The 24347-nt window shown below is 37.6% G+C and overlaps 1 protein-coding gene across 3 annotated transcripts in view; it reads left to right on the forward strand.

Annotated features, from left to right (window-relative positions):
- The window catches only part of ST8SIA1 (ST8 alpha-N-acetyl-neuraminide alpha-2,8-sialyltransferase 1), a 171871-nt gene that overhangs the window by 133271 nt on the left and 14253 nt on the right, over nucleotides 1-24347 (forward strand). Inside the window, exon 5 of one of the 3 annotated variants that reach the window (XR_009565436.1) lies at nucleotides 13386-14210. The exons of 1 other annotated variant lie outside the window; for it this stretch is intronic. Coding sequence is in view for 1 of the 2 variants with exons in the window: in XM_030841304.2 (XP_030697164.1) it covers nucleotides 13386-13872 (487 nt within the window). In the remaining variant the exon portion in view is untranslated. Of the gene's footprint in view, nucleotides 1-13385; nucleotides 20742-24347 lie in introns of those variants that run through there. One more of the 3 variants, XM_030841304.2, reaches the window with a different exon arrangement.

Below are 24347 nucleotides of genomic sequence, written 5' to 3' on the forward strand. Positions count from 1 at the left end.
GAATGCTTTCTCCTCAGTTCCATGTACATAGCCAACTTCTGCTCAGTCTTCAAAATTCAGTTCAGATATATCCGTCTCTGAAAGGCCTGTCCTAAATTTCTCTCCTCTTAGCCACATCCCCAGTTTAGGTTTGGAAGCTTCACCTTGCAAATATTTTTTAAAGTTTGCATTCTTAGGGCACGTTTTAATATGTACTATGTATGAAGGGAATAGCTTGGTATGAAGTGTTGTTTGCAATCTGGTAAAATATTTTCTTGTGGAAGAGGCACCCCTGTAGGATGAGAAGGTCCAGAGGAGGAAAGTATAGTAAATCAACACAAAAATCAATGTTCGTTGACAGAGGAAAAGGAAGCAACAGCTGGGTAAACAAACAGCTGCGCAAAGAGGCAGAAAAATGACAGCAACCATGAACGTGGCAGATAGTCCAAAATATTAAAAAAGCAAGTGAATAACAGGAGGAAATGAGTTAGCATGCTGGAAAATTGCTGAAACATTTGAACAGGAAGTAACTAATAAGAAAAGTGTTCAAATAAAAGTCACAGAGAAGAAAATTAGAACAAATATTCTGTGTAAAAGAAGTGAACTTTTAAAATGAAATATACTTAAAAGATAAATTAACTTGAAAACTTGTGACTCTTTTTGTAAATGTGGTTTATATGGTACAGACAACATTATAATAATATTAAAAACTTAAAAAGAATAAAATTACACCCTAGGCCTAATTTACTGGTGTGTTGAAAAAAGTAAGCTAAAAACTCACAATTGTCTTACTTTACATTTATATGAATATTAAGCTGCCTGACCTTTCAAAAGGAAATATCTAATAACACAAGTAACACATAAATATATTCAGCTTCTAAAGAACAGAAGCATTCCAGATAAGGCTGGACCCTCTTTTACTGCCCTATACCCACTGCTCTCCCCAGAGGTAACCATTGTTTTGAGTTTATTGTGTATCCTTCCAACATTTTCCCATACATTTATATACATATGTGAAAATATATATCGTTATCCTGTATGATAATCCACTATACAAATTGCTGTAGTAATTCTGCATCTTCATCATTTTCATGTAACATTTTGTCCTGGAAATATTTCTGCTTCCTTACAAATAGAGTCATGTTATTAAAGAATTGCCTTGTATTCATAGAGTGGACATACCACTGTTTTGCCATTCCCTGAGTGATGGACACTTAGGTTGTTTCTGATTTTCTGCATACTTCAGCAAACATTCATGAATATTAACTTGGTTCCATGTGCCAGACACCCTGTGCTCTAGATTTAGGGGTAGACAAAATAAAGTCCTCTTTATATACATTCAAGAGGATACAAACAATAAACAAAGATATATATATATATATCTTTGTTTACTATATATATGTAGTAAAATGTCATGTAGTGATAGGTATAATGGACAAATGCAACAAATGTGAGAGAGATGGGGGTGGTCAGGAAAGATTTATTTGATGTGCTTTCATTTGAGCCAAGACTTAAAAGAGAAGTGAGGGAGGTTCTATAAATATCAGAAGCACCCTCAGAGAAACGGAAGTGCTGGATCAGTAGGTGTGCATGTTGAAGATGCCAAATCACCTTCCAAACTGTAACAATTCATGCTTCCATTTGAAGCATAAAGTACCCCTTTTTCATACTCTTTCTAATACTTGTTATTATCATGTTCCTTAACTTTTACCGATTGGATATGTAGAAAACTGTTATTTCACTGTAGTTTTAATTGTTACAGTTTTTAAAAATTGATATAAATGTATGATTTGAATGCTAGTGAGGTTGTGCATATGTTAATATGTATGTTGGCCCTTTGAATTTCCTCGTCTCAGACTCGACAGCTCATTGTGCATTTGTCTATTGTGTTATTTGTATATTATTGATTTTTATTGTTTGTATTCTGGATATTAATCCTTTGGGGGGTTTTTTGCTTTTTTTAAACATCTTTATTGGAGTATAATTGCTTTACAATGGTGTGTTAGTTTCTGCTGTATAACAAAATGAATCAGCTATACATATACATATATCCGCATATCTCCTCCCTCTTGCGTCTCCCACCCTCCCTATCCCACCCCTCTAGGTGGTCACAAAGCACCCAGCTGATCTCCCTGTGCTATGCAGCTGTTTCCCACTAGCTATCTATTTTACGCTTGGTAGTGTATATATGTCAGTGCCACTCTCTCACTTCGTCCCAGATTACCCTTCCCCCTCCCCGTGTTCTCAAGTCCATTCTCCACATCTGTGTCTTTATTCTTGTCCTGCCTCTACGTTCTTCAGAACAACTTTTTATTTTTTCTTAGATTCCATAAATATGTGTTAGCATGCGGTTAATCCTTTGTTATGCATGTTGTAAACATTTTCTCTCAATCTGTTGCTTGTCTTATTAATTACATAACCTTTATCTTATAGAAATATTTAATTTTGAAGCAGTCATGTTTATCCATCTTTTCCTTTATGGATTTTGCTTTTAGGGCCTTATTTAACAAGGCCGTTTGTATCCCAAGGTCTTAAAAGTATTTTCTTATATTTTCTTCTAATTTTAGAATATATTTTTATTCCATCTGGAACTTAATTTTCTGAACACTATGAGGGAGGAATTTATCTTAGTTTCTATTATTTGGCTTGCCAGTTGTCCCAGTACAATTTATGGAAGTCAGTTTTTATGAATTGGTTTGAAATGTCACTTTCATCATATAGGAAATCCCTAAATATGCCTAGTTCCATTTTTAGACTCTTTATAGATTGTCTGCTCTTTCATGGATTCTGTTGTGTTTTTATTACTATAGTTTTATAATCAGTTTTGATATTTGGTAAGTTAAGTCCTTCCTGTATTCTTCTTTTATCTAAAATTGCCTTGAGTATGTATACTTGATTTACCTTTCATGTGAATTTTAGATTCATCATATAAAATTTTATTTTAAAATAATATTGGAATTTTGGTTGAGATTGCATTGAACCTATAAATTTATTTGGGGAGACCTCTTTCAGTATTCATTATTGTCTCCATAAAAATGTTATATATTTATTTTTAGGTTTCTTTCAAGGTGTTTGGGGACATGTTGCTATTACAAATAAACCTTTGATACTATGGGTTTTTTTAATATATGCTTGCTCTTGTGTAGGGAAACTATGGATTTTTTAAAGACTTTATTTTTTCAGAGCGGTTTTAGGTTTGCGGCAAAATTGAGAGGAAAGTACAAAGATTTCCCATATGTGCCCAACCCCACACATGCCTAGCCTCCCCCATTATCAACATCTCCCACTAGAGGTACTTTTGTTACCATTGATGAACCTACATTAACACATTATAATCACCCAAAGTCCATAGTTTGCATTGCAGTTCAGTCTTGATATTGTACATTTTATGGGTTTGGACAAATGTATAGTGACATGTATCCATCATTACAGTATCATACAGAATATTTTCACTGCCCTAAAAATCCTCTATGCTCTACCTATTCATCCCTCTCTCCTCCTCCAACCCCTGGCAACCACTGATCTTTATGTTATACTATATCTGTAGCTTTGCCTTTTCCAGAATGTCATATAGTTGCAGTCATACAGTGTGTAGCCTTTTCAGATTGGCTTCTTTCACTTAATAATCTGCCTTTAAGGTTTCTCCCTGTCTTTTAATGGCTTCGTAGTTCATTTCATTTTAGTGTTGATCATATTCTGTTGGATTGAAATAATACAGTTTCTTTATTCATTCACCTAGTAAGGACATCTTGGTTGCTCCCAAGTTTTGACAATTACGAATAAAGCTGCTATAAGTACATGTGTACAAGTTTTTATGTGGACATAAGTTTTCAACATCTTTGAGTTGAAGGAGCATGATTGCTGGATGGTGTGGTAAGAGTACGCTTAATTTTGTAAGAAACCACCACACTGTCTTCCAAAGTGGCTGTACCATTTTGTATTCCCAACAGCAGTGAATGAGAATCCCTGTTATTTCACGTCCTCACAAGTATTTGGTGGTGTCAGTGTTCTGGATTTTGGCCGTCCTCATAGATGGGTAGTGGTATCTCATTGTTGCTTTCATTTGACTATCCCTGATAATGTGTGATGTGGAACATCTTTTCATATGATTATTTGCCATCTGGTGAGATGTCAGAGTCTTTGGCCCATTTTTTAATTGAGTTGTTTGTTTTCTTATTGTTGAGTTTTAACAGTTCTTTGTATATTTTAGATAACAGCTCTTTATCAGCTGCGTATTTTGCATATATTTTCTCCCAGGCTGTGGCTTGTCTTCTCATTCTCCTGACATTGTCTTTCACAGAGCAGAAAATTTTTAATGAAGTCCAGCTTATCAATTATTTCTTTCATGGATTGTGCCTTTGGTGTTTTATCTAAAAAGTTATCGCCATACTCAGTGTCATCTAGATTTTCTCTTGAATTGTCTTCTAGGAGTTTTATAGTTTTGCATTTTACATTTAAGTTTATGTTCCATTTTGAGTTAACTTTTGTGAAGAGTGTAAAGTCGGTGTCTAGATTCACTTTTTGGCATGTGGATGTCCACTTGCTCCAGCACCATTTGTTAAAACGACTGTCTTTGTTCCACTGTATTGCCTTTGCTCCTTTGTCAAAGACCCACTGTATTTATGTGGGTCTATTTCTGGGCTCCCCATTCTGTTACATTGATCTATTTATTCTTTTACCAATTCCATACTGTCTTGATTTCTGTGCCTTTATAGTAAGTGTTGAAGTTGGGTAGTGTCAGTCCCCCAACTTCATTCTTCTCCTTCAATATTGTATTGGCTACTCTCAGTCTTTGGCCTCTCCATATAAATTTTAGAATCAATTTGTTGATATCCACAAAAGAACTTGCTGGGATTTTGATTGGGGTTGCACGGAATCTATAAATCAAGTTGGGAAGAACTGACATCTTGAGAATATTGAGTCTTCTTATTTGTAAACATGTGATGTCTCTCCATTTATTTAGTTCCTCGATTTTTATTTAGTTCATTAGAGTCTTGTAGTTTTCCTCACACAGATCTTGTACATATTTTGTTAGATTTATGCCTAAGTATTTCATTTTGGGGGTTGCTAGTATAAATTGTATTGTGTTTTTTATTTCAAATTCCACTTGTTATTACTGATATATACGAAAGCAATTAACTTTTGTATATTAACCCTGTATCCTGCAGCCTTATTAGTTCCAGGAGCATTTTCAATTCTTTCAGATTTTCTACATGTCATCTGAAAAGACAGTTTTATTTATTCCTTCTCAATCTGTATACCTTTCACTTCCTTTTCGTATCTAATTGTATTAACAATGACTTCCAGTATAATGTTGAAAGTAGTGGTGAGATCCTTGACTTGGAGACATCCTTGGCTTGTTCCCAACGTTAGTGGGAGGGCTTCAAGTTTCTCACCATAAAGTATTATGTTAGGTGTAGGTTTTTTATAGATATTTTTTAATCAAGCTGAGGAAGTTCTCTCCTAGTTTAACTATGGATTTTTAGAAGTTGATCTAGACTTTATTGGTTTTAATAAATAATTTTTCAGTTGGTTCTCTTATATATTCTAGACAGGTAATTATATCATCTGTAAATATTGACTTCCTCTTGTAAACATACTTGAAATATGTTTTCCAGTGCAGTATGTATATTTTTATGTGGTTGATGATCTGGACTTTATGATAATAATTGTTTTAATATATTTATGTATATATATCATACTATATATTTTCTTGTGTGACATAATGTGGTCATTTTAGAAACTTTCTATTCATGTTTAAAATAATAGACATTTTAAAATTAAAGACTTAATTATGATTGTGGGTTTGTGAATACCTATCTATCTGAATTTTAAGCAGTTTTGCTAAATATATATATATATATATATATATATATATTTTTTTTTTTTTTTTTTGCCTTACGCGGGCCTCTCACTGTTGTGGCCTCTACCGTTGCGGAGCACAGGCTCCGGACGCGCAGGCTCTGCGGCCATGGCTCACGGGCCCAGCCGCTCCACGGCATGTGGGATCTTCCCGGACCGGGGCACGAATCCGTGTCCCCTGCATCGGCAGGCGGACTCTCAACCACTGCGCCACTAGGGAAGCCCGCTAAATATATTTTGAAACTATCTTGTTAGGTGCATAAAGTTTCTGGACTGTTACACTTTTGGGTGGTGTTGTTCATTGGATCAATAGACATTAGTTTATATTTTTAATTTATTTTATTGAAGTATAGTTGACTGACAATGTTTTGTTAATTTTTGCTGTACAGCAAAGTGATTCAGTTATACACATATATATATTCTTTATTTTCTATTTTTATGATTTAAAAAATTTAATATCTGTTTTACCAAAATATTATGTGTATAATACATAGTTTTCAAGATCAAACAATATGACTGCTTTCAAATAGAAAGCAGGAATTTCCTGTCATACACTCCCGCAGGAAATATTTCAAGGCCTTCAACTTCTCTAGCTGATATTTCTCTTGTTACGTTTTAAAGCAGCATGCTTAATCGCAATTAAAATTTTTTTCCATTTATCTATAGATATTTTATGAAAAAATTAAGATTTTTCTCTCTTAAAGTGCTCCTCACAGCACCACTCCCCCATACACACTTACACTTTCTTGTTCTCTCAGTACAGATATATCACAATCAAATCAATAGTCAGTGCTTACCTTAGTGTCTATCTAAGTACTGTTCACATCTGAGACAAAAAGTCTATTACAAGTATTTAATATCCGGTTCAACTTTTAATTTTTCCCCAGAGTAAATAAAGGCTTTCCATGCAACAGTCACTAATTCATCTCCAGACTCCCATTAGAGCTGCAAATCTTCTTTCATTACTGCCTACATGCTAGTCTGTCAGAGTCACTTTTTTGTTGTTGAGACATCCTTTTATTTATTTATTCATTTATTTTCTTGTTAGCATGCGGTATTTGTTTTTCTCTTTCTGACTTACTTCACTCTGTATGACAGACTCTAGGTCCATCCACCTCACTACAAATAACTCAATTTCGTTTCTTTTTTTGCCCTCTTTATTTTTGATTTTTTTTAACATCTTTACTGGAGGATAATTGCTTTACAATGGTGTGTTAGTTTCTGCTTTATAGCAAAGTGAATCAGCTATACGTATACACACATCCCTATATCCCCTCCCTCTTGCATCTCTCTCCCACCCTCCCTATCCCACCCCTCTAGGTGGTCGCAAAGCACCAATCTCCCTGTGCTATGTGGCTGCTTCCCACTAGCTATTTGGTAGTGTATACATGTCCATGCCACTCTCTCACTTCATCCCAGCTTACCCTTCCCACTCCCCATGTCCTCAAGTCCATTCTCTACATCTGCGTCTTTATTCCTATCCTGCCCCTAAGTTCTTCAGAACCTTTTTTTTTTTTTTTTTAGATTCCTTATATATGTGTTAACATACAGTATACGTTTTTCTCTTTCTGACTGACTTCACTCTGTATGACAGACTCTAGATCCATCCACCTCACTACAAATAACTCAGTTTCTTTTTGTGGCTGAGTAATATTCCACTGTATACATGTGCCACATCTTCTTTATCCATTCATCTGTCTATGGACACTTAGGTTGCTTCCATGTCCTGGCTATTGTAAATAGAGCTGCAGTGAACATTGTGGTACATGACTCTTTCAGTTATGGTTTTCTCAGGGTATATGACCAGTAGTGGGATTGCTGGGTCATTTGGTAGTTCTATTTTTAGTTTTTTAAGGAACCTCCATACTGTTCTCCTTAGTGGCTGTACCAATTTACATTGCCACCAACAGTGCAAGAGGGTTCCCTTTTCTCCACACCCTCTCCAGAATTTATTGTTTGTAGATTTTTTGATGATGGCCATTCTGACTGGTGTGAGGTGATACCTCATTGTACTTTTGACTTGCATTTCTCTAATGATTAGTGATGTTGAGCATCCTTTCATGTGTTTGTTGGCAATCTGTATATCTTCTTTGGAGAAATGTCTATTTAGGTCTTCTGCCCATTTTGGGATTGGGTTGTTTGTTTTTTTGATATTGAGCTGCATGAGCTACTTGTAAATTTTGGAGATTAATCCTTTGTCAGTTGCTTCATTTGCAAATATCTTCTCCCATTCTGAGGGTTGTCTTTTCGTCTTGTTTATGGTTTCCTTTGCTGTGCAAAAGGTTTTAAGTTTCATTAGGTCCCATTTGTTTATTTTTGTTTTTATTTCCATTTCTCTAGGAGCTGGGTCAAAAAGGATCTTGCTGTGATTTATGTCAAAGGGTGTTCTTCCTCGGTTTTTCTCTAAGAGTTTGATAGTGTCTGGCCTTACATTTAGGTCTTTACTCCATTTTCAGTTTATTTTTGTGTATGGTGTTAGGGAGTGTTCTAACTTCATTCTTTTACATGTGGCTGTCCCAGTTTTCCCAGCACCACTTATTGAAGAGGCTGTCTTTTCTCCATTGTATGTTCTTGCCTCCTTTATCAAAGTAAGGCAACCATATGTGTGTGGGTTTATCTCTGAGCTTTCTATCCTGTTCCATTGATCTATATTTCTGTTTTCGTGCCAGTACCATACTGTCTTGATGACTGTAGCTTTGTAGTATAGTTTGAAGTCCAGGAGCCTGATTCCTCCAGCTGTGTTTTTCTTTCTCAAAATTGCTTTGGCTATTTGGGGTCTTTTGTGTTTCCATACAAATTGTGAAATTTTTTGTTCTAGTTCTGTGAAAAATATCATTGGTAGTTTGATAGGGATTGCATTGAATCTGTAGATTGCTTTGGGTAGTAGAGTCATTTTCACAATATTGATTCTTCCAATCCAAGAACATGGTATATCTCTCCATCTATTTGTATCATCATTAATTTTTTTCATCAGTGTCTTATAGTTTTCTGCATACAGGTCTTTTGTCTCCTTAGGTAGGTTTATTCCTAGGTATTTTATTCTTTTTGTTGCAATGGTAAATGGGAGTGTTTCCTTAATTTCTGATTCAGATTTTTCATCATTAGTGTGTAGGAATGCAAGAGATTTCTGTGCAATTTTGTATCCTGCTACTTTACCAAATTCATTGATTAGCTCTAGTAGTTTTCTGGTAGCATCTTTAGAATTCTCTATGTATAAACATCCTTTTAGAAACTATCTTTTTCTCTCATAGAATCTGATTGATGGCTTTCTCAGCCTGCTGTGTAAACTGTCTTCCTGGAGATTTCCTTTACCAGAATCCATCTGTTGTTATATGTTCTAATTACTAACAGCTCTTTCTTGTTACCTAAATTTTTTTTTCATTTTATAGCATCTAAGTCTTAGTTCATGGGTGCAAATATTAATTAATAATTAATATTTCTAAACAAACTAATTATAGACTTTTAAGAGTTTTCTTCTGCCTCTTTAATGATCTTGTTTTTTTCTGAGTTCTTTCGTTCTTCCATTCTGTTCTCTGACTTTCGTGTTGGAGGCTTTCCTTCAATGTCTTCTGATCTTGCATATCTGTTCTTGTTTGGAGACTGGAAGCTCTGTGCAGGGACTGGACCTGTTGACAGGTGGGCTTCACTCTCAGTTGAACAGAAGGTGGCAAGGTGGCTTTCTCTTGGGTGACTCCCAAGTGTCATAATCTACAGGTCTCTCTCTTGGCCTGGCTGCCAACACTGTATGAATTGAAGAGAATCCCCAGTTTCCTGTTGACTGGGCCAGGTATCATCTGGGCACACAGCCACTGTTCCTCCCTAGAGGCTGACACTACCTCTCCACTACACACAGTGATAATTGGCCAATGCAGGATTTTAGGGTTCGACCCACCTGCATGTTCCTGCTGCCCTATAATCTGAACAATAACCTTGTTGATTGTTCCAAGACACCCACCTTCTCCAGTATCTCCTGCCTTAAGGAATAGGGCACAACTACCTTTTAGAGTAATGCTTGGCAACTTAGTTTATGTTCTGCCTTCCTTCTATAAGCTTTCTGTTTTCAGAAGTATTCCAGATGTGAGGATTGACTGAAGGTTTGCCTTCTTTTCTTTTTTTAGGATAAAGGTAGATTTTTTTAAAAAACATCTTTTCTCTTATTTCTAGAGATTTGCTGGGGGGAGAGCTGGGCCCTTACCTTCCCTGATTCTATTCAGTTTGCACCTTGACTGGCAACCTGAAGCTGAACATTTTAACCTTTTATTAATCACAGTTCCCTTTTATTGTCTGTATTTTTGTCCATTTTCATGTCAATATACCAATATATTTAGACTATAATGTTGTCAGTATTAACATTCTGTTTGTCATGTTGGCTGAAAATATTTTTTGGAGTCATTTCCTTTTTTTATTTCAGTTATGTTCTCTTTTGTCGTAATGAAATTTCACATCTTAACATAATCAATTTTGTCAATATTTTCCTTTGTAGAAGATATTTTGTAAATGATAAGTTCACAATTGTTTTCATTAGTTTTTCTTGTTTTCTTTATGTAGACTTTAAATATTTATCTTACGTATCTTGAAATTTTAAAAAAATTTCTTGTCAAGTATGAATCTGTCCCCCCTCAAATTTTCAAATTGTTAACTAGTTATCTTGACGTTGTTTATTAACTAATCTAAAAAATTTCATCATTGTTTCTATTATCACATATTAAATTCATTTGTAAAATGTGCTATATTTCTGTACTTTGTGTTATATTTTTCTATTGTGTGCCCATATTCTTTATATATTAATCACTTCTATTTTTAATACTTTATTGACTGGTCAGTTTCATTTTTCTTCTTTTTCAATTATTATTTAATAGTTTTCCATTCATACAGTATAGAACAATTCTGAGCTATTCTGAAGAATGAGGTAGATAAAAATAATAAAACATAATATATAAGCTGGTTTTTTAACCATGCCAATAAAATTAGGAGTACAGTAAATCCAAGATGTGTGTTCCTTTTCAAAGTTAAAACTCAAGGAAGGAAAACTGCCTTCTTCAAGAATAATCAGTCAGCTTTAAGACAGGGAACATAAAATCAATTGCCTTGATTTTATTGGAGCTGTCTGTAATTCTCATTAGTATGTAGTCCACTACAAGAATAAGGAGAAGTTCCTTCAGCCAGAAGAGCCCTGTAGAATAGAAAACATTCTGCACAGCAGTAAGGAGGGAATGGAAGCAAGAAAGGGAACAAGCAGAAGTGTAGTAACTGTTCTAGGATGTTGATGGTGAAATGAGAGAACTAGAGGGTAGCTCTGGGAACACTCTAGGCATATGTTGAATTTTCTTTTATTAAGTTAGAGCCATGTTTAGAAGATAGAAGGGAATAATTCAGTAGAGATGGAGAGGTTGATTGTTTTAAAGAGGGGAGACCCACTAGGGAGTGTGAAACAGCCTGTTTCACAGAGGAGAAGACTCAGAGAGGAAGAAGGAGCAAGGACAAAATTAGAAGATGTAAAGAAAGAGATGCTGAGGGAAAGGTGCAGAGAGTTAGATAGCTTACATTGATGGTGTCGATCTTCTAAATAAGTATAGCCTCCGGACACGTGCATCAGAATCAGCAGGGAATGCTGGGTAAAAATTCAACTCCCTGTATCACTCTCATCAGAATCTAGGAATCTGTGATACAGGTTATTCTAAGTAAAGTTTGAGAACCATAGTTCAGATGAAGTAGGAAGTTATCTGCAGGGTGTATCTACACGATTGGGAAAGTGTTAGTGAGCAGCAAATGTGGGCGGGCAATGGAGAGAATAAAAGAATTATTAAGCAGAGCCTACTGAATTTGGGAAGCAGGAGTCTGTGTTGGAGAGGCTAGCCCAGCTCCACAGTATGGATCAGTGTCTTCCATGCCTTCTTTTAGGGTAAAGTTATTGCACCTAAAAACCCTGTTGTCGCTTCTCTGTCAGAGCCCAGGGAAAATTGCTAAGGCAGGCTGCTGAATCGAGGACATGAAGAAAACTTGAGGAATTTCCCTTCCTTTGGGCTTAAGAAGAACATCTTTCTTGGCAGGCAGAGTTCATAACACTGAATGCGACATAAAATCCTGTGGATTTGTGTATTCAGAGTTTCAGTTTCACATATTTCTGATGAGCCCTGCCAACCTGTCAGGCCAGACTTCCCTCTGCTGGTAGTGGCTCAATTGCATTCTCAAATGCTGCTTCTTCACCTGCACGTAACCCAAGACAGGTGACTTCCGTTTGTGAAAGAACAAGAAGTTACAAGGCACTCACTGTCTTTTTGTCTTTTTTCACTTGAGCTACGTCAGCAGCCTCTTAACTGGTCTCCAGGCCACCAGCCTCTTCCTTCCCCAGATCAGCAGAGTCACTTTTTTTGACACAGATTGACAACTAAACAAATGATGAAATATTTGTAATCCAGATAGTAAGTGCTCTAAGTACTCACTTCTGTGAAGGTTCTCAGTCATCACAGAGTGCAGCCCAAACAAATTAGAGACACAAGGGTTTTTGCAACATACCTCATCTCCCATCACTGCCTCCACAATCCCTGTCTCGCTCGTTCCAGGGACACAGAATACTCATCATTGTTTCAGGACACTGCACCCTTGCCTATGACCAAAGTGTCCTTTATAGTTTAGTGGTTGTTCTTCCTGTTGTTCCCCTAAGGAGATGTATTTAAATGTCATCCCCTCTCTGTAGCTTTCCTGGAACCCACTCTGTCTCCCAAGGCAGAATTATTTTTTCATCTGTATTCCATAGTAATTTATACAAATATCAACGGTTGTACTTAGAACATTATATTGTGCTCACTTATATTTTTGTTTCACAACTGGACTGGAATTTCCTGAGATCAAAAATTGGGTCATTAAAATTTTACTTCCCCAATGCCTGATGCATAGGATGTGTATCATTAATTTTAGCTGAATACATTTGAATCAGAGATCCTCTTTCTATGTAATCCAAACTGAAAGAACATAGGAAAGCATTGGAGCAAGCAATATGGGCAACTCTTAGTAGCATTTTATAATAGAGACAAGTCTTTCTTTTTCCATGTAGTATTATAATATAGCATTCACTGATGAAGCTGCATACTTACAGAATTTCAATGGTAAGAAGTATCTTAGAAGTGGTTCCTTTGATTTGCAGATGAGAAAACCAGTCCTGTGCTTACGTCTACCACACAAGTAGCTTTTATCAAAAGCCTATCCAACAACCAACAATCTTTGTGAATTCATGAATATTAAATCATTTTTACATTCCAGGCAAGTAAATTCTAAAAGAGAACAAAAATGTACAATGCATTTTAGTTCAGAGGGCATCTCATTAAAGAATCTTAACTGGAGCTTAAGATGTTGCGGTGGGGAAAAGTCAGGCTGCTTGATGAGAGAGAACTGGTAAGTTCAAGGTGGATTTTAAATACAAGAGAAGTGTTTTTCTTGTTTTTTGCTGAGATGATATGAGCTATCAGGGCCATCAGAAGAACGGTAGAGTGGGTATTGATGAGTTTCTTTTCTCCAGGTTTAATTGAGCTTCTTCTTTTTGATAGGTTTCAGAACCTGCTATGGTCCAGAAAGACGTTTGTGGACCACATGAAAGTGTATAACCACAGTTACATCTACATGCCTGCCTTTTCTATGAAGACGGGAACAGAGCCATCCCTCCGGGTTTATTACACACTGTCAGATGTTGGTGCCAATCAAACAGTGCTCTTTGCCAACCCCAACTTTCTGCGTAGCATTGGGAAGTTCTGGAAAAGTAGGGGAATTCATGCCAAGCGCCTGTCCACAGGACTCTTTCTGGTGAGCGCGGCCCTGGGCCTCTGTGAAGAGGTGGCCATCTATGGCTTCTGGCCCTTCTCTGTGAATATGCATGAACAACCCATCAGCCACCACTACTATGATAATGTCCTGCCCTTTTCTGGCTTCCATGCCATGCCGGAGGAATTTCTCCAACTCTGGTATCTTCATAAAATTGGTGCACTGAGAATGCAGTTAGACCCATGTGAGGACACCTCACTGCCACCCACTTCCTAGGGACTGTGGAAAAAGAAAGGACTGAGCCAGGGTATTTTTGTTAGGTTTTCTACGTGACTCCAATAGGGAATGGTCAGGTCGTTTCATGGATTTGCGTGGGCCACTTGGAAAAAACGACAACAAAAACTCAAGGGGAACTCTACTTTTACTGTTGGCTGGAAGGAAAAAAAAGAAGTGAAATGTCCTATGAAATCTTTTATAGCACATGGTGGATATGCAACTAGTAACATGCTGATGAAATGATGTTGGTAAAGCACACTTTCATGCTTCAAATAGAGATGACCCAGTTCACAAACAAGACAAAACTCTTAATGGTTGAAGCTGAGGAATTAATCAAGGTATAGTAAATGAAATGCCGGGATAAAAGTGTTAGTGATTATCAACATGAACTGGCTTAATTAAAAGAAAACTATCTTATTAAGACTAACATTAGAGCTATAGGTTTTTAAAAAATTATTATTTATTTTTGCCTTATTTAAAGGCAGTGAGTAGGTGATGGGGTAGATTTTAAAAATCCCTTACTGAATAATATGGACCCAAAATGCTACAGCTGATTATTGTGATGTGTTGAACCAAGTCTATGTTAACTAGAGTTCCCTTCCCTTCCATTTAAAAAACGTTAAGTAAGAATGACCTCCTCCCCTTTTGTCAGGTCTACTTAGACGATGTGAAGCATTGTTGAATTTAGTCTGGGTTGATTCATTGTCAGGATGAAGAGCCACTTTCCCTCCTCAGAATTTAGGGCATAAACTCAATTTTAGGTGTGCATTATGTAACCTGTTTGCATTATTATTATTTTAGTGCCCCAAACCGCAAATGTGAGTGCATTATTTATTTGCAAATTGGCAGAATTGTCTTCATAATTTAATGTTTGGAGATGAAGTAAAGCACAATGACATAAAGCTTAGTCTCTGGAAGATAGATCGGAAGGCATATCCTTTTCTATCTACCATGGTATGTTCCCTCCAAGATAAAGAATATGCATGCACACATAAAAGAATGCATATATTTGTGTACCCTCATACATAGTCTCTCACACACACACTGTTAAACAAAGCTCATTCCTGTGTGATCATGAAAGCCGAACCCACATGACCTGGGATGGCAAAAATCTGTAACTGGTGTTGGAGAGCTACAAATGCATTAGGTACTACCTACTACACCTTGATAGGAGAGAAGCCAGCTTACTGCATGCTGCTGTAATGCTCAAACCAGTATGAGATGCAAGCCTTACCCCCAAATCACTCCAAATGAGCAGAATTGATTTAGTCAATGTGACTCTTCCCAGCATCTCATGAGTAAGTGCTGTGTTAAGCATGGTCATCAAGGCATGGTTCACACCAGTAAAGGGATGTGAATTAGTAGCTGTTTATTCCCTTAGTAACAGGTAGGACTGCTTAGAAGGCTTGTTACCTCAACTTCGACACAACTGCACACAAACTCTGTTGACAGATTACAAGCAGTCAGATGTGTTTACATATAAGAGAAAGGGAAAAGAAACCTCACATGGTCTTTGGGCTTTGGGATGCCTTAATCTAAAAGGAGACAGTAGAAATCACTAATTTTACTTTTAAGTGTCACCAAAATGTAGGTAAACTGTACCCAAAAGTTCTGCTTCATTTTTAAAGGTAGAGACTTGGTATACAATATAGACTAAAACAGTTAAACAGGTGGCAGTTTTTGGTGGGTTAATTTAAAAGATACCAAGATAACAAAGCCCTTGGAAAAATTCTACATCACTGGAATAGCCAATTTCTAAAGATGATTGAATATTGAGATTATTATAGAGATCAGCAGTTAAAATACAGCTGGTTGACATAACACAGAGTCTGTTGATACTTAGAAAGTTAAGAATTTGAGAGTATTGATTCTCTGCAGATCTCATTTGCTCTTTTGATCCTATTTGGCAGCAAAAATGTAATGAGAATGTACTATGAGGGAGTTGCATTAAATATTCACTGTGTGTACAACCCTGAATATATTTCCTCTTTTGAGCTATTGTTATTACTTAATAACTACCTTAAAAAGAAATATATTTTTAGGTATATGTTTCATCAAAATATAAAAGGCCTAACAAAAAACGTACGTAAAAGTTAATAAAATATGTATCACTCAGATTAGTGCTTTAAGTATTAAAACTGTTCAGGTGTAACTAATGAGCCCCATAGAACTCACGTGTCACAGTTCCATTGGAGACGCCTTCTGGAAATTTTACATCTTATGATTCCTGGGCTATGTTTATGCAATAGATTTGTACGGTGGTTAGTCTATACATTTGGGGTTTCTCAAAGGCAACACAGAAATGGCCCAAATCGATAAAGTGTCATTAGATCAGGGCTTCTTAATGGGGTGATTCCCCTCCCCCATCTGCTGACACTTGGCAATGTCTGGAGACATTTTTTTTTTTAATTTTTATTTATTTATGGCTGTATTGGGTCTTCGTTTCTGTGCGAGGGCTTTCTCTAGTTGCAGCAAGTGGGGGCCACTCTTCATCGCGGTGTGCGGGCCTCTCGCTATCGCGGCCTCTCTTGTTGCGGAGCGCAGGCTCCAGACGCGTAGGCTCAGTAATTGTGGCTCACGGGCCTAGCTGCTCCGCGGCATGTGGGGTCTTCCCAGACCAGGGCTCGAACCCGTGTCCCCTGCATTGGCAGGCAGATTCTCAACCACTGCGCCACCAGGGAAGCCCTGGAGACATTTTTGATTGTCATGATTTGGAGGGTGCTGCCAGCGTCGAGTGGCTAGAGACCCGGGATCCTGCTAAACATCCTACAGTGCACGGAGCAGCGCACCCTGCCCCCCCAGCAAAGAATTCCCCACTTGAAAATGCCAATAGTGCCAAGGTTGAGAAACCCTGGATTAGACCAAAGTGATATTTTGATTGTTCCATATTGTCTTCAGTTAAGGGTACACATACATGCTCGCATACTCAAAGCAGGACTACAATTTAATGAGAATGTTTTCTTAGAGTAGGTTACAGTTTGGCATTATTTTATAGTGATAATCCTTAGGTATGGCATACATATTCCCTTTTCTGTGGTTAGATAGATGTATCTAAACCTAGGAGTTTTGAGTGTCTGTGTGTGTGTACGTGTGTGTAGCATAAAGTTATATATACCCATCCTTATGGAAATATGTGTTTTCCTAAGTGAGGATCTTTCTAGAATTATCTTTCAGAGTACTCTGGCATACTCTATCACTCTTAAGAAGTTGAATTCTTTTTTATTTTTTTCATCTTTATTGGAGTATAATTGCTTTACAATGTTGTGTTAGTTTCTGCTGTATAACAAAATGAATCAGCTATACGTATACATATATCTCCATATCTCCTCGCTCTTGCGTCTCCCTCCCATCCTCTCTATCCCACCCCTCTAGGTCATCACAAAGCACCGAGCTGATCTCCCTGTGCTGTGCAGCTGCTTCCCACTAGCTATCTATTTTACAGTTGGTAGTGTACATATGTCAGTGCTACTCTCTCACTTTGTCCCAGCTTCCCCTCCCAACCCCCTCCATGTCCTCAGGTCTGTTCTCTATGTCTGTGTCTTTATTCCTGCCCTGCCACTAGGTTCATCAGTACCATATTTTTAGATTCCATATATATGCATTAGCATACTGTATTTGTTTTTCTCTTTCTGACTTACTTCACTCTGTATGACAGACTCTAAGTCCATCCACCTCACCACAAATAACTCAATTTCATTCCTTTTCATGGCTGAGTAATATTCCATTGTATATATGTGCCACATCAAGAAGTTGAATTTAAACTCCCATTATTTTATTTTGTTTATTTGAAATTGAGACCTTCAGCATTGGACCTCTTTCTTTGTCAAATTTTGTTGATTACATTTTAATATTACTGACCTTTAAGATGCAGCTCAGAAGAGATTCAAGTTATGGCAGACACATTTAATACGAAAGTATTTCATCATTTTTGATGCATCTGCCAAGAGAAGGTGTTACCCTCTGACATCAGTGTAATTTTTAAATTGCTTTTCAGTGACAAAAATTAGGTTGCTCCATGGGGATAAAAGAGGGGTTGAAGAGACTGAAAATGAGTACCTGATGCGAATTTTTGTTTTTATTAGCTGCAACTGGAGAATTGCACTGATGTTAAGGATCATGAGTAAGGATGACCTCTGTTTGATTTTAATTAGACTTTGGTCAAATAAAGATGGCTAAAGGATTAAGTCATTCCATAACAAAAGTAATTTTTTATGAAATTTTGGAAGTATGAAAGATTTGAAAGATTTTTTATGAAATTTTGAAAGTATGAAAGATTTTTATATGGAAGAGGACACTGGACACATATGCTTTATATAGAGTATTTGACCAAGTTTATACAACATTGTGCATCTAAACTGTAAGTAACACAGGAAGTTAAGGAGTGCTTCCTGGATTTTGTTTCTATAGAATTCACTTTTAGCTATTTTAACAAGGGCAAATGATCCAATGATCCAAAGTGACAGATGTTCAAACAGTACTCTGTGTTTGGCTTTGTGATGTTTTATGCCCTTTTCTGGGGTAAAAACCTTGTTTAGGTTAAATATAACTTGTACCTGAAGCAATGGGCAGCATGGCTTAAATATCTACATGGAAAATAACTGGGAAAATCCTAGGACTCTGAATTTGCCAAAAGTATTCTGAGGTTAGTCAAAAGATTTACAGGAATGTTACAGATAATTTCAAATAGAAATGATATCAGTAACATTTCTTCTTGGCAACTATGGTAGGTTGTAATTTTATTCTATACCACTTCCTATTTCTCTGTTTTGAAAATCAGCCACCTAGAGTTTTCATTTCTATGTTTAAAAATACCGACTTTGTGAAATTTTTAACTGATAAATCCTTGTTAGGAGGGACCTAAGAGGAAAAAAATATCACAGTCCACTGAAAGCTTCAGGAAATTCTTACTGTGTTGTATAAAAACTTTCCCACCAGAACCGGGTAATAACTGCTTTCTGTCTGTAGCGTTTCAAAGATCAAGAGCTATAAGGATGTTTGTGGGAACTTGAGGATGAGCATGTAGAGGAATAAATGTTGAGAACAATACTGCACTTTTTTTTTTTTTTTTTTTTTTTTTGCGGTACGCTCTCGTTGCAGAGCACAGGCTCCGGACGCGCAGGCTCAGCGGCCATGGCTTGCAGGCTCAGTGGCCATGGCTCACGGGCCCAGCTGCTCCGCGGCATGTGGGATCTTCCCAGACCGGGGCACGAACCCGTGTCCCCTGCATCGGCAGGCGGACTCTCAACCACTGCGCCACCAGGGAAGCCCCAATACTGTGCTTTTTATTTCTTCATCTTCCCAGTGTAGAGGTCTCCTCTGCGATGATCTGATTTTAGTGGGCACACAGCAGGGATGGAAGTGTGCAGACAACTCCGGGGCACCTGCAGCATAGGTCAAGCCTCTTACAAAGTGAGCAGTAACAACAACTAAACACAAGGAGCAATTTTGACAGCTTCAGTGAATTGAGTGCTGGGACAAGGAAGAGGCAAGTCGAAAGGAAGAACAACACCACAGTCCCCACGCTTTCCGGATACAAAGGGTCAGAGAAGTCTCTGCCCTTGGCCTTGGCTTTCCAGCACTCTCTATCTCTGTCCACTACCAAGGAAGCTGGCCTGGCTCCGGGGTCGAGCTAGTAGCCTTGAGACTGGAGAGTTGGTGTGGAAATTTGCTGAGATGCTTAAACTTGTGCTCTCTAAATTTGGGTGTCTTGTGACAGAATTCGGGTCATCCCTGACCTGATTATGGCTTTGCCAGTGTTTATTAAAAATAGAGCTTTTTTTCTCTACTCTGATGCATTTTCTGAGTTCTTGAAGCTGGGAAGATAGCACATATCCTACTAGTTCTCTAGTAGCCTAGAGAAAGTTCTGTAGCCTCTTTGAAAACCCTGGAGACTCCTCCAAAGGCATCCTGAAGCCTAGACGGTCTGTTTATAAAATCCTAAATGTGAAGCCACGGTGTTTAGGTTGAGCATCGTAAAATTCCTGTTCTGTAAGTGAAAGGAGATTTGTGTGAATCTGCAATTGCTATACCTTTTTCCTTCCTAGCATAAGAAAATGGATACTACTGGCTTTGCCCCCAGCCTAGGCTTCTCTGGAGTTTTTACCTACATTCTAGGGGTGAGAGATTGAAATAAATACAGGAATGGAAAGTTCATTCAAACATAACACAAAAATTCTGCTTGTCATTGCAATAAAGAAAAAATATATGCTTCTGTCTCCTTCTTCTGATTTTCTGGTGCCAGCATTTCTGATTTCTTCCATCTCTAACAAATAAGGAGTAAATAACTTACTATAAATTGACTTACAATACCTGTGAGCATTTGTATGATAGCCAAAGCCCATAACTATAACTTTTTAAAGCACAAAAGAGGAATTATATTTTGGTTATGGTCACTAATTTACCTACCTCCTGTGTTTGTATTGATCTCTACATTGTGCTAAAATTCTTTCTGATTTGCTTTCCTATTGAAGCTGTGGGATAGAATCAATGATACAAAGCTATCTGGGAGTTTTATAGAATAGTATCTAAATATATTGATCATGTCTCTTTCTGCTTCTGTGTAATTAGATTTTCTCCAGTTATTTGTCATTTTAAAAGCTTATGTTTCACATGATACCAATAAACATCTAAGAGATGTGATTTTTATCCAGGGCAGAGAAAGTCAGGAGAGAGATATGTCTGTTTTTCTCTACATAGGAAGAGAAATGGAAAATTATAATCTTAAAAAAGAGGTTTAACCAAAATGAAAAAGATACAGATAAAAATCAGGGCTTTAATGGAGAGGGGCCACTGGGAAGGATCTTAGTGTGCAGCAAAGAGAGAGCACAGAGGCTGCTGTCCTTGTGTCAGCCTCAAGAACCTTTTCAAAACATTTTTTTTTTTTTTTTTTTTTTTTTTTTTGCGGTACGCGGGCCTGTCACTGTTGTGGCCTCTCCCGTTGCGGAGCACAGGCTCCGGACGCGCAGGCCCAGCGGCCATGGCTCACGGGCCCAGCCGCTCCGCGGCACGTGGGACCCTCCCAGACCAGGGCACGAACCCATGTCCCCTGCATTGGCAGGCGAACTCCCAACCACTGCGCCACCAGGGAAGCCCTTTTCAAAACATTTTAAATGAAATACATTGTCATGCGGTTGTTACGGCTAATGATGGAGAGACACTAGAGAAAGCAACGTGAGACTGTGAGACGCTTAGGGAAGAAAGCAGAAGTGGCGCTTATTTACCTACTGGGACCCTCACGGTCTAAATGCTACCCCCCTTTCTGCCTTCTCCAAGTTGGGCTTTCCTTGGTGTTTGAGCCTGAATATGCAAACACTCCCATTCTCACACCCCTCTTCCATCTCCACTAAGATTATTTAGATCTTTGGTCATGATGCAGCAGCGATAGTAGGAAGTGTTACCTTGAACTTGACCCTTTGAAACACGATCACCCTATGCTATGCACAGAGTTAGGTTTAGTCCACTGCTTCCAAAATTATACCTCAGTAAAAGGCTTTTATATTCATGATTACTTAGGCAGACATAGATGTATTTTCTCCCCTGTGTTCTAGTGTAAACACACACACACCCCTTGCATTAGTTACGCCCATTGAAAAGAAAAAGATGGCTGACCTGGTGGGGGGTGGCAGAGGGTGCCTTAACTTTTTCTGGCTTGGCTCCCACTTCCTTGTGTATTTCCTTCATGTACCCCATCACTCTAGAGGTGTAACCATGTTTGTTCCAAGTTGTATCTTTATCATCAGCAAGAACTCTTGTAAGTGTAGTGAATGTGACTATTTTATATAAATGCACAATAGTATATAGGCCTTGGAGACGTCTGATAACAGTATGTAAATATCCTTTGTTGAAGCAGTAGAACCTTCTCATAGGGAACGCCTTAGGTGATAGCCACAGGGGGACACATAGACTAAAAATATTTGTTTTTCCAGCAAATTCTAGCATTCGTGGAATCAAGGAAACAATTTTTTTCTGTTTCTCGTTCATTCTTTAGCACCAATCCTTTGGACTTTCTTGTTGGTAGGTTACTAGAGACAACTCTTTCATAATATATAGGATTCACAATTTGTGACGGTTGATGGCCACTGGGGTACATCGAAGTCAGAGACACTAGAAGGAAGGGGGCGAGAACAGACAAGGAGAGCTCCGCTGAAAACTTGCCTAAATTTTTAAAAGTCTGGAACATGATTAGAACTCCAGTTAACCATACAGCATAGTTCGTCTGACAAGCTTTGAAAAAGAAAGTTTCTCCTTAACTCAATGACTGCACATTATATAGTATTCCACATGTATACAGGCTGTCTTTCAAGAGCAAATTTGCGGAGACTGGGGCTAAGAAAAAATAGAAAAATTCAAATATTCTTCCTCATACAGTAGTCTAAAAGTCCATAGATGCAGTAATTCTAGAAAAGATGTTAGATTAGACCATAAAATTGAAATCACTTTTGAAGTGTACCTGGAATTACTTCTTCCTAATAAAACCAAACTCCACTGGCAGTAGGTGTGGGGAAAATCTGTGCTCTTCATTTCTTCTTTTTTTAGTTTCATAGAATATGTAGCAGGGAAGAAAGAACTTTAATTGGTACTTTTTATAATATGACTTGAGAAAAACAGTATCTCTGTTGGTTCTGCTGAGTTGTTCTTTCCACAGAATTTAAATGCAATGTCATAGGAGGAGGTTTGCTGTAAAAACATGTCTTTTTCTTTGCTGTGTTCATTGTAATTATGGCTGGTACTGGGAAGGTTCAGTAAGTCTCAATTTCTCTACCTCCCTTACTTGGAGAAATTTTGGAAATGTACCCTGTGAATAAAATGATTTTTTTTTATAGCTTGTGAAGTCTTTTTATTTCCCAGAAGCGTGTGGGTAATTCTATTTCCTTTTCTTTTCTTCCTTTATTTTGTATTCATATCAGCTACACTGATTTTTTTTCTTCTGGGTGAACACTCATACTACTTATAAAATTATTTTAGAAATACGGAAGTATAAATGCTATGAATAGGATATAAGGACATTATTCGTACTTCTTATGCAGGTGAAAGGCACTATCTACCGGGCAAAGTAAAGCAGAAAGAACACTGAGCGTTTATTTAACACGGTATATGTACATGAGCCTACTTTTTCCAGGGATAACATTTTTCCTTCACGCAATGAGTCAATATCGGTATGTGTGCCCTAGAGATACTTTAACAAATTTCTAACAGGATTCAAAATATTTAGGTTCAGTGACTTTGACAAGCCCAAGTGTGCCTTCTTGTCTGAATTATTTAGATAATTGCTTCAAACTCCCATTTACCTTGAACTCTCGTGGCCCCATTCTGCCACTTTCTCAAGAGGGAGAGACATCAGGAAAAGTCACCTTTGTCCATCCTTTACCACACATTTCTCCTCAGAAATTGGTCAGGGTGCTTTGTGCAGATCTCCTTATTAATTCTCTGAACTTCATTCTCACATAACAGCTTTTTTGGACTAAAGCTATTTTAGGAAAGGACATTCTATTACCTAATGTTAAATCTTCACGAGGTTTAGCTGAATCATTTGGGGGAAAAGGGCACAGCTCCAGCATAAATGTGGGTTGCTCTAATCTATTCTCAGATCACATGAGGAAAACAGATCTCACTTGTTTTCACCAACTATCATTAAGTAAAAAAATCCAGGTATTACTGAGTCCTGCTGTTCTACTTTATTTTGGTTTAAGCGTTCAAAACAGATGTTAAGAATCCAAAGGCATTAATTACTCAAGAATTCCTAAACCTAAAAGAAGTGTAATTACAAGTCACAGTCTATATTTTTGTTTGAAAACTTATTATTTGAATATACAGTTAGATTCTTGATGGTATGAAGGACTAAAGATGTAGGATGATTGAACTGAATCTTGTGAAGTTTATTGTGAGTGATAAACTCAAGAACATAACAGTGTAAGTTTACTTGGCAGTCTCTCATACAAAATATATTTCAGAGTAACCCCAGTCTTTTTTTTTTTTTACATCTTTATTGGAGTATAATTGTTTAAAATTGTGTGTTAGTTTCTGCTTTATAGCGAAGTGAATCAGTATACGTATACACACATCCCCATATCCCCTCCCTTTTGAGTCTCCCTCCCACCCTCCCTATCCCACCCCTCTAGGTGGTCACAAAGCACCTAGCTGATCTCCCTGTGCTATGCGGCTGCTTCCCACTAGCTATCTATTTTACACTTGGTAGTGTATATATGTCAGTGCCACTCTCTCACTTCATCCCAGCTTAACCCTTCCCCCTCCCTGTGTCCTCAAGTCCATGCTCTATGTCTGCGTCTTTATTCCTGTCCTGCCCCTAGGTTCTTCAGGATCATTTTTTTTTTTTTTTTTTTTAGATTCCATATACATGTGTTAGCATACAGTATTTGTTTTTCTCTTTCTGACTTACTTCACTCTGTATGACAGACTCTAGGTCCATCCATCTCACTACAAATAGCTCAATTTCGTTTCTTTTTATGGCTAATATC

Source organism: Globicephala melas, chromosome 10 (genome assembly GCF_963455315.2).
Source record: "Globicephala melas chromosome 10, mGloMel1.2, whole genome shotgun sequence".
Classification (NCBI taxonomy): Eukaryota; Metazoa; Chordata; class Mammalia; order Artiodactyla; family Delphinidae; genus Globicephala; species Globicephala melas.